Below are 11,609 nucleotides of genomic sequence, written 5' to 3' on the forward strand. Positions count from 1 at the left end.
TGAGAGACGAAGATAGGCATCTATGGTGTGTGTGTGTGTGTGTGTGTGTGTGTGTGTGTGTGTGTGTGTGTGTGTGTGTGTGTGTGTGTGTGTGTGTGTGTGTGTGGGTGTGGGTGGTGCTACTCCTCTGGTATCCGTTAAATTATCCAGCAAAACTTCAGTCTACCCGTCGAAGTAGCTGTCACTCAGATTAAGCAACCCGTTCTGGCACTTTCTTATAGTCAATATTGACTTATTAAATACGTGCATATGTAACATACTAATTTATTGTGAATATTTTAGTTTACCTTGAAAAGCTTCACAGAAAACACCGACCTTACCTAACCTTCTTAGTATGTTAAGATAAGCATCTTATTGGTTCATAATTACAATTATTACTTAACCTATTATAGGTATAGGTTAAGTTAAGAGAACAGGTTGGATTAAAACTACTCAAAAACAGCGAGCAGCTACACACGATTCCGAGGTCAATAGTGGAAAATGTACACGCTGAAAATTCTCTGTGTAACACTTAAGTCCCGAAGAAGAACTTCGCCTACTTACAAGACCTAAAGAAGGTGTTAGAACGAGAAGACACATGGCTGATGGTATTCAATTCCAGAAGTGTAATGCTACACAGAAGAGGGACAAAAAGAAACACGAAGGAGCGCGAGAAAAAAGGTGGAAAAACCCCAGCTACAGAAGAGTGATTTGGCAGGACAGAAGAGTGATTTAGCTGGACATATTGCACGAGTATCGAATTGCACACAAAGAAAACGATTGGGCTTTCACGAAAAAAAAAGAACTCGAACAAGGACACCTTGAAGAAAAGACATAAAACCCAAACCAGAGAATTTTTTTGTAAAATATGCAGAAAAAAAATGAATTCCCCTTCCAGTTAAACCCGAGACGGTTGATCAATTCCAGAGATGTGCAACACGGCTGGTTCGCAAAGCGAGAGAACTGAGCCTGTTACCTAGCAGTAAAATAGGTACCTGGGTGTTAGTCAGCTGTCACGGACTGCTTCCTGGGGGTGGAGGCCTGGTCGAGGACCGGGCCGCGGGGACACTAAAAAGCCCCGAAATCATCTCAAGATCTCAAGATAGCAATGATCAACTTAAGAATCCGGCAAGGTCAGAGAGAATCCAGGATTAAAACTGTGCAAAACTTTCAGACCAATAGACCAAGTAGGGTGATAAAAGATTTAACACATGAGTAGCAGTAGGACCAGAGGACACGGCTGCAAACACAAGTTGAAGATATGCAAGGAACAACCCGTTCTCGCACTTGCTTATAGTCAATATTGGCTTATTTAATAAGTGCATATGTGACATACTAATTGATTGTGAATATTTTAGTTTACATTTAAAAGCTTCATAGAAAACCCCGACCTCACCTAATCTTCTTAGTTTGTTAAGATAAGCATCTTATTGCTTCTTATTTACAATTATTACTTAACCTATCAACGGTATAGGTTAAGTAATAATTATAATTAAGAAGCAATAAGACGTTTATCTTAACATACTAAGAAGGTTAGGTGAGGTCAGTGTTTTCTATGACGCTTTTAAATGTAAACTAAAATATTCACAATCAATTAGTATGTCACATATGCACTTATTAAATAAGCCAATATTGACTATAAGCAAGTGCGAGAACGGGTTGCAAGGATATGCTCTTATACAGAGGAAGTAATGAGCTAGTTGAATGCACTGAAGTAGTTAGCCGTGCAAGCTACATCATCTGTTCACAGTACCTTGTGCTACAATGAACTAAGGTAAGGTAATTACGAGGAGAAAGTACTAAGCCTGTATGTCTATATAGCTACAGTGAACTAAAATGTCAAGAACTTTCAAAATCTTAAAATGCCAAAGCTAGAAAGCAGTACCCATGGCTTCGATTCCCGGCCGAGGCAGAAACAAATGGGTAGAATTTTTTTCACCTGATGGCTCTTTTCACCTAGCAGTAAATAGCCACCTGGGAGTTAGACATCTGCTAGGCGCTGCTTCCTGGGAATATGTGTTTGTGTGTGTATTAGAAATACATGTAGTAGACATAATAGAGGGGGACTCCCCCCCCAGATCGGTTAGAAAGGCGGGGTCCAAGAGCTGATAACTCGATTCTGCAGACACAAATAATACATATAGTATTCATTGACATGTATAGGTAACAGGGGGATCAGGGTGAAAGAGACTCTGCCCATTTGTTTCCGCCTCCGCCGGGGATCGAACCCGGAACCTCAGGACTACGAATTCGAACGGACAGAGAGAGAATTATCAGCGGAAGGCGCCATACCATTACGACAATATAGTACTTGGAAAGGGTTAGGATAAGGATTTTTCATGGGACGAGAGAAAGGAATTGTGTCCAACCACTTGGACGGTCGGGGATTGAACACCGACCTGCATGAAGCGAGACCGTCGCTCTACCGTCCAGCCCAAGTAGTTGGACGACAGAGAGGGAAGTGACACGATATTAAATACTCCAACAAAGGCGTATATGGATTAACCCGTCCTCTTAAAAATAACGTCACTTTTGGCTCGTATGCGCACTATGGCCAAATTTGGACGTAATTTGAAATGAAATCCACTCACAAAAGTGACGTTCTGTTCCGTTTTCTGTTTGAGTCGTCCGGCGTACGCGCAGAGGTTATAAGAGGACACTTTAAATTAACGTTTTTCATAACGTTTTGAAACTTTATGAGAATTTCCTGCCCACCTAACCTATCAGAGGACCCTTAACTTACTGTTGTTGAAAAAAAAAATCCCAAATTTATTTTCATATTTTTTTCAATTTCAAATTACGTCCAAATTCGGCCATACTGGCAAACGGCCAAAAGCGACGTTCTTTTTAAGAGGACAGGTTGTCCATAACAACGCAACTATCGACATTTCAATTTTTATAACGCGGGGACGCGGTAGATAACGATCAGAGCTGATCCGTCAAACCGGTTCCGCGGGCCTTGCTGTTGACAGCGCCAAGATCTGTTTTGGCGTGAAAGCATCTTGACAGCTGCCATAACCCAACGGCAAGATGTACCGATTAAAAAATAATTAACACAAATTTGCATGATGCTATAAATCAGTTGTGGTCGGCATTAATTTCGGGACTTTAGATTTTCTTGTGACTTGAGACAAAGATTGGATGAGATAAGATAGGATGAGAGAGGAAGAAATAGTGAGATAACTGCATATAAATAGTGTGAGAAAGAGAGAGAGATGCGCATTATATATATATATATATATATATATATATATAAGCTTCTGAAATTTGTTTTAAGGCTGATCGATACACTGTTCCTCAATCGTTTATTTTTGGTGTGAAACGAGTTATCTTCTCTCTGTTATTTACCTATTTTGGTGTCTCGTCCCTTTCCCTATTTTCATTACCTTGCATTTTCTTGAATTGCACTCAAGTAGCCATCATTTACTCCATTGTTGTAGCTTGACCAGTTTTTTTTTTCCCCGCGGCCTGGTCCTCGGCCAGGCCTCCACCCCCAGGAAGCAGCCCGTGACAGCTGACTAACACCCAGGTACCTATTTTACTGCTAGGTAACAGGGGGCATAGGATGAAAGAAACTCTGCCCATTGTTTCTCGCTGGCGCCTGGGATAGAACCCAGGACCACAGGATCACAAGTCCAGCGTGCTGTCCGCTCGGCCGACCGGCTCCCTTGCAGACCTAGACGCTATGATTCTAAATTATATGTGTGTGATTCTAAGTTACCGGTGAACTCACCAACATATACAACAGAATGATGATGACCAGACCACACACTAGAAGTTGAAGGGACGACGACGTTTCGGTCCGTCCTGGACCGAAACTATTTCAGCCACGTTATTGTGACTCATCGCCTGCATATCGAAAACAGGCGTATCTATTACTTCTATTACTGGTTTATTTTGATTTCTTCATTCTTCCTTTTGACTTCCTCCTGCTTCTGATGGATAGATGTTCTTTCACGCAGAACAATGTTCTATTGTGTTCATTTACAGCTTGCTTTATACATTTGCATTGGAGTCTCTCTGATGGGAGTAGAATCCCAGAGGCTAGATTCACGAAGAAGTTACGCAAACACTTACGAACCTGAACATCTTTTCTCAATGTTTAGCGGCTTTGTTTACAATTATTAAACAGTTATAATGAGCTCCGAAGCACCAGGAGGCTGTTTATAACAATAACAACAGTTGATTACCAAGTTTTCATCCTTGTAAACAGTTTAATCAATGTAACCAAAGCCGTCAATGACTGAGGAAAGATGTACACGTTCGTAAGTGCTTACGTAACTGCTTCGTGAATCTGGCCCCAGGATTTCTGGCAGTTTAGGAAGATGGAGTCACCCATCCTTCTCCTTCTTGTCCAATCGCTTTCATCTTGTAAGAACTTGGGTGGGTTTGCTAAGAATTTTTTGCCTTCACATTCGTCCGTCGTTGTGAAACTCTATACACGGTACATACAAAGGGAGCCGGTCGGCCGAGCGGACAGCACGCTGGACTTGTGATCCTGTGGTCCTGGGTTCGATCCCAGGCGCCGGCGAGAAACAATGGGCAGTGTTTCTTTCACCCTGTGCCCCTGTTACCTAGCAGTAAAATAGGTACCTGGGTGTTAGTCAGCTGTCACGGGCTGCTTCCTGGGGGTGGAGGCCTGGTCGAGGACCGGGCCGCGGGGACACTAAAAATCCCCGAAATCATCTCAAGATAACCTCAAGATAACGGTGTGGGCGCATGCGGTAGAGTAATTACCTAAGTGTAGTTACAGGATAAGAGGTATGTGCTCGTGGTGTCCCGTCTTCCCAATACTCTTTGGTCGTATAAAACGCTTTGAAATTACTGACGGTTTTGTACTAGCTCTATCTATAAATCTATCAATTTTTGTACTCACTTAGTTGAATAACCCCTTCTATGTATGTACTTTACCTGAATAAACATTTGAATTTGAATTTGAATTTGTTTTAGTCTCCACCACCACCTCACTTAGCTTGTGTGTGTATTCACCTAGTTGTGCTTGTGGGGATTGATCTCCGGCTCTTTCGGCCCATCTCTCAACTGTCACTGAATCAACTGAATTTTGTTTTCGCACATACGCCACACACACCCACATAGGAAGCAGGCTGTAGCAGCTGTCTAACTCCCAGGTACCTGTTTACTGCTAGATAACAGGGGCATTAGGGTGAATGAAACTGCCCATTTGTTTCCGCCATCGCTGGAAATCGAAACCCCAGACCCCAGGATTACGAGCCCGGAGCGCTGTTCACTCAGCTGTCAGGCCCCTGTGTGTGTGTGTGTGTGTGTGTGTGTGTGTGTGTGTGTGTGTGTGTGTGTGTGTGTGTGTGTGTGTGTGTGTGTGTGTGTGTGTTTACTATTTGTGTTTTTGCGGGGGTTGAGCTTTGCTCTTTCGGCCCGCCTCTCAACTGTCAATCAACTGTTTACTAACTACTTTTTTTTTTTTTTTTTCCACACCACACACACACACACACCCCAGGAAGCAGCCCGTGACAGCTGACTAACTCCCAGGTACCTATTTACTGCTAGGTAACAGGGGCATTCAGGGTGAAAGAAACTTTGCCCATTTGTTTCTGCCTCGTGCGGGAATCGAACCCGCGCCACAGAATTACGAATCCTGCGCGCTATCCACCAGGCTACGAGGCCCCTATGTGTGTGTGTGTGTGTGTGTGTGTGTGTGTGTGTGTGTGTGTGTGTGTGTGTGTGTGTGTGTGTGTGTGTGTGTATGTGTGTCTTTAATGGGGATTTATGTAAGTGTGAATGCATGTTCGTGTGTGCATTGATTAATCTGAAATAATCCAAAAACTAATCCCAAAGTGATTAATCCATAATAACGCCCTCCCTCGTTAGCTGCGACCCACTAACAAACAAACAAACCAACGAAGCAGCAATAACAGCAGGTTAGGCTTAAAAAACAGTCAAAAACCAAAAAAAAAGGTCATTAGGTCATAAAACACAAAATAGGTCACAATAAGCAATCAATAAACACAAAACAACACAAATAAGGTCACACCCAAAAAAAGGTCATAAGTTCATAAGGTTGGGTGGATTAGAATCCACGCCCAAGTCACGCCAACCTTGGCGGGTTGGATCCACTCAACTGTGACGGGTTGCAGTCACGGTGCAGACTCTGGTTTGCACGCTTGTTACAACAGCACATTGAACGGAGATTGTCCCTTGTTCCTCGTATGTAAGTGAATGCTAATGAAACGCACTCGTATCGCCCCTTACAACGATAACAATTGAACAATTGTATTAACAATTAACAAAAAAACAAACAAAATATTACAATAAACAGGAGTTCAAAATGGCATGACGATTACCCTGATAATTTTAACGTTATCTACATCGTCAAAATCCCAGTGCTTTCATGAATTTAAAAGCGTTTTAATATCAACGTTTTATCTAACTATGGAATACCTTCTTGGACATGGGGTCCGTTAGATTAAGACGCTTCTGAATAGATACTAACCACTAGATACTTTTACGTATATATATATATATATATATATATATATATATATATATATATATATAAGGATTAACTGATCGCTAATCTTTAACTGTTCGCCTCTGCTCATCCAGCTGTAATTGTGGAATTGGTTGTAAACCATTTGGCGGATCGTGATCTAGGGGTGGGACTTAGTAGGGTAAGGTTTACCTTGAACTATAGGAAGGGAAAACTCTCAGCCTGCAGTGTAAATCGTTTGATTTTTTACCCACCTGTGTTAGAGAGAGAGAGAGAGAAAGAGAGAGAGAGAGAGGGAGAGAGAGCAAGCGACACAAAAGGAGAACTTTCTATCTAGACATACTATCATACTCAGCATTCCTTCAGACACTTCTGTGCCTTGTATAACTTTCCTCTGAGTAATGGTAGGATACTGGGTAGTGATACTGGGCAGTGGTACTGGGCAGTGGTACTGGGCAGTGGTACTGGGTAGTGGTACTGGGCAGTGGTACTGGGCAGTGGTACTGGGCAGAGGTACTGAGTAGTGGTACTGGGCAGTGGTACTGGGCAGTGGTACTGGGCAGTGGTACTGGGTAGTGGTACTGGGCAGTGGTACTGGGCAGTGGTACTGGGCAGTGGTACTGGGTAGTGGTACTGGGCAGTGGTACTGGGTAGTGGTACTGGGCAGTGGTACTGGGCAGTGGTACTGAGTAGTGGTACTGGGCAGTGGTACTGGGCAGTGGTACTGGGCAGTGGTACTGGGCAGTGGTACTGGGCAGTGGTACTGGGTAGTGGTACTGGGCAGTGGTACTGAGTAGTGGTACTGGGTAGTGGTACTGGGCAGTGGTACTGGGTAGTGGTACTGGGCAGAGGTACTGAGTAGTGGTACTGGGCAGTGGTACTGGGCAGTGGTACTGGGTAGTGGTACTGGGTAGTGGTACTGGGCAGTGGTACTGGGTAGAGGTACTTATACCTGAAAATATAACAATTCTACCTATTTATTCTGTAGGCATAACTAGTATATTATACTCATCAGAAATGATCAATCACTATCCCTAAATATTTACAAAAAATTGTGCTCACCTAATTGGGCTTGCAGGGTCGAGTTTCAGCTCCTTGAAACCACCTCTCAGCATCTCAAATCTCTATCTTAATGGCCGTAATAAAACCATCTCCGTACAAGACTTCCTCCCATCACCCATTAACGAGCCTCTAACTATCCCATCCCCCCATGTTCCTCCACTTCATATACGACCCCCATATACGACCCCCATATACGACTCTTTTTCCCCGAGTAAGACTAAGTAAAATATCCTAGCGATAAAAAATATAATGATATATGAAGCATCCCCGCGAACTATAAAACTGCGCAGCGCTTGATATATATCCGCGAAATGTGAAGAAACTCCTAATGACCTCATTATAACCTATTTCGTCCCGCCTTGAAGATGGTGATCACGCTGTTACGGTGTCTAATTACTCTAGTTCCTCCATTAATGTTATCCAACTACTTTGGCTCATAGAGACTTCTTAAGTGACGGCTGTGGCCCATGGAGACTTCTTAAGTGACGGCTGTGGCCCATGGAGACTTCTTAAGTGACGGCTGTGGCCCATGGAGACTTCTTAAGTGACGGCTGTGGCCCATGGAGACTTCTTAAGTGACGGCTGTGGCCCATGGAGACTTCTTAAGTGACGGCTGTGGCCCATGGAGACTGGAGACTTCTTAAGTGACGGCGGTGGTTTATAGAGACTTCTTTGGGACGTCTGTGGTCTATAGAGACTTCTTTGGGACGTCTGAGGTCTATAGAGACTTCTTTGGGACGTCTGAGGTCTATAGAGACTTCTTTGGGACGTCTGTGGTCTATAGAGACTTCTTTGGGACGTCTGAGGTCTATAGAGACTTCTTTGGGACGTCTGTGGTCTATAGAGACTTCTTTGGGACGTCTGTGGTATATAGAGACTTCTTTGGGACGTCTGTGGTCTATAGAGACTTCTTTGGGACGTCTGTGGTCTATAGAGACTTCTTTGGGACGTCTCTGGTCTATACGGCACCATCTTTGATCTATCTTTAGGACGTCTGTGATCGTCCCCCCAAAAAACAGACAAAAACGGAGATCTCCAAAGGACTCAGCCCCAAATACTGAACTATTAATACTGAAAAACATTCCGTGGAACAACAAGAAAAATCTGGGGAGTTTATATATATATTTAAATTATAAAACAAAATGCTAAATAATTTTGTTTAAAAGCTGGAGATTGAGCTAGATTTTAACCCACACATACACCAGTCGCCCCCCATATACTTCCACCCCATTAACCCATTATTCCACCCCCCTCCCCATTATATACTTCCATTCACCCTTTAATAGGGAAGCCGAGAAGTCTTACCCAGCCACTGCTCTTGAACACCACTGCCACAATGCTGAACATGTTCAATATTTTGCAGAAACATCTGTGAACTTGTGTGTGTGTGTGTGTGTGTGTGTGTGTGTGTGTGTGTGTGTGTGTGTGTGTGTGTGTGTGTGTGTGTGTGTGTGTGTACTCACCTAGTTGTGTCTGCAGGATCGAGCATTGACTCTTGGATCCCGCCTTTCGAGCATCGGTTGTTTACAGCAATGACTCCTGTCCCATTTCCCTATCATACCTGGTTTTAAAGTTATGAATAGTATTTGCTTCCACAACCTGTTCCTGAAGTGAATTCCATTTTCCTGTGTGTGTGTGTGTGTGTGTGTGTGTGTGTGTGTGTGTGTGTGTGTGTGTGTGTGTGTGTGTGTGTGTGTGCGTGTGTGTGTGTGTGTGCGTGTGTGTGTGTGTGTGTGTGTTTGTGTGTGTGTTTGTGTGTGTGTGTGTGTTTGTGTGTGTGTGTGTGTGTGTGTGTGTGTGTGTGTGTGTGTGTGTGTGTGTGTGTGTGTGTGTGTGTGTGTGTGTGTGTGTGTGTGTGTGTAGGATATAGTGGTTCATCTTGCCTCAGCTGCAGAAGACTATAGCATCTTCAAGACGAGCATTATTCTTCATAACGACTTCGTGAGCTTAGCATAAAACGCTGCAATGTCTTCTCGTTAATGACCACAGGGGCCGACCACACGCCGTTAGCGATATTACCAAAAATGACAATATGAAAATGAGAAATAAAACACAGACTCGATCCGGCCAAAAGAAGGCTTCTAATGCAATGGAGAATTGGATATGCATTGTGATCAAAGGGATTGCATGCATCTGTACCTCTCTATCTGGAATGCACTTAACTTGCCTTAGAGACAAAGAAGCATTAACATCTGATGTTAATTACGAGTTCGCTTAGCACAGACGAGAGTTATTAATCGTCTGAGCTGTCTCCAGACCGTTAGACGGAGAACTTTCCCTCCGAGAACAATGTCTCGTGGAACACGACAGAGGATACGACAGGATGAACAACCCAGCGGGTTTTCTTCCTATTGGGGAGTGTTGTACATGCTGCTATGGCGGTGTGTCCACTCACAAGGTGAGTGGTGCTGCTCAATACTGTCACTATGGCGGTGTGTTCACTCACAGGATGAGTGGCGCTGCCCAATACTGTCACTATGGTGGTGTGTCCACTCACAAGGTGAGTGGCGCTGCTCAATACTGTCACTATGGCGGTGTGTTCACTCACAAGGGGAGTGGCGCTGCCCAATACTGTCACTATGGCGGTGTGTTCACTCACAGGATGAGTGGCGCTGCCCAATACTGTCACTATGGTGGTGTGTTCACTCACAGGATGAGTGGAGCTGCCCAATACTGTCACTATGGTGGTGTGTTCACTCACAGGATGAGTGGCGCTGCCCAATACTGTCACTATGGCGGTGTGTCCACTCACAGGATGAGTGGCGCTGCCCAATACTGTCACTATGGCGGTGTGTCCACTCACAGGATGAGTGGCGCTGCCCAATACTGTCAATATGGCGGTGTGTCCACTCACAGGATGAGTGGCGCTGCCCAATACTGTCAATATGGCGGTGTGTCCACTCACAGGATGAGTGACGCTGCCCAATAAACTCGCCCCTCGGGGCAAAATTTAGACTGCATTGGAACATATTGCCCTATATGGCGCTGCTCTGATTTACATCCACCCAAAACAGTTCATAAATATGTCTCACCTACGCTTGAAACAATCCATATAAATTGTCTTACACAGTAATTTGTTCCACAAATCTTATTCCCAAACCAGCACATCCAAAACTTCTTTTTCTGAAATTCAACTTAGCGAATCCGTATCCTTGAGAATCCTGCTTTAGGCATGATGACTGTATTAAGATAAACGGGAATACATCTTAAAGCAAGAATGTATAAATACAAGTATTATGGTACCTCACAACCCAATGCATATTGTATATAAATAAATTTATAAAATAAATAAATGCTCAAGAAGTTTGTCTTAAGAACACAGCAACGAAAACTCTGCCTTGAAAGAATTACCTCATTTCAAGGGAGTACATCAGAATTTATGTGTGTATGTGTGTATGAAAGTATGTATGTCTATGAGTGAATGGGAGTGTGTGTTGTGTGGGACAGGATCAAAGAGGTTTGGCTCTTTGGTCCCGCCTCTTAACTGTCCATCAACCGGTGTACAGAATCATGATTGTGTGTGTGTGTGTGTGTGTGTGTGTGTGTGTGTGTGTGTGTGTGTGTGTGTGTGTGTGTGTGTGTGTGTGTGTGTGTGTGCGTGTGTGCGTGTGTGTGTGTGTGTATGTGTGCTTAATTACTTAATTTCTCATTTAATTGTGCTTGCGGCATATGCCAGGCTGCCCAACATAAGAACGGCATTCAGAAACTTGTGTAAGGAATCATTCAGAACTTTGTATTCCACATATGTCAGGCCAATCCTGGAGTATGCAGCCCCAGCATGGAGTCCATATCTAGTCAAGGATAAGACCAAATTGGAAAAGGTTCAAAGGTTTGCCACCAGACTAGTACCCGGGCTGAGAGGTATGAGCTACGAGGAGAGACTACGGGAATTAAACCTCACTTCGCTGGAAGGCAGAAGAGTTAGGGGGAGACATGATCACCACATTCAAGATTCTCAAGGGAATTGATAGGGTAGATAAAGACAGGCTATTTAACACAAGGGGCACGCGCACTAGGGGACACAGGTGGAAATTGAGTGCCCAAATGAGCCACAGAGATATTAGAAAGAACTTTTTTAGTGTCAGAGTGGTTGACAAATGGA

General features: G+C 43.8%; 1 protein-coding gene across 1 annotated transcript in view; it reads left to right on the forward strand.

The window, feature by feature from the left end:
* Nucleotides 1-1,379, forward strand: part of LOC138358901 (uncharacterized protein PF3D7_1120000-like) — a 45,478-nt gene extending 44,099 nt beyond the window's left edge. The window contains exon 6 of the mRNA XM_069317257.1: nt 1,338-1,379. Within this exon, the coding sequence (XP_069173358.1) occupies nt 1,338-1,379 (42 nt within the window). The remainder of the gene's footprint in view (nt 1-1,337) is intronic.
* Nucleotides 1,380-11,609: the final 10,230 nt, after the last annotated feature.

Source organism: Procambarus clarkii, chromosome 87 (assembly GCF_040958095.1).
Source record: "Procambarus clarkii isolate CNS0578487 chromosome 87, FALCON_Pclarkii_2.0, whole genome shotgun sequence".
NCBI classification, from domain to species: Eukaryota; Metazoa; Arthropoda; class Malacostraca; order Decapoda; family Cambaridae; genus Procambarus; species Procambarus clarkii.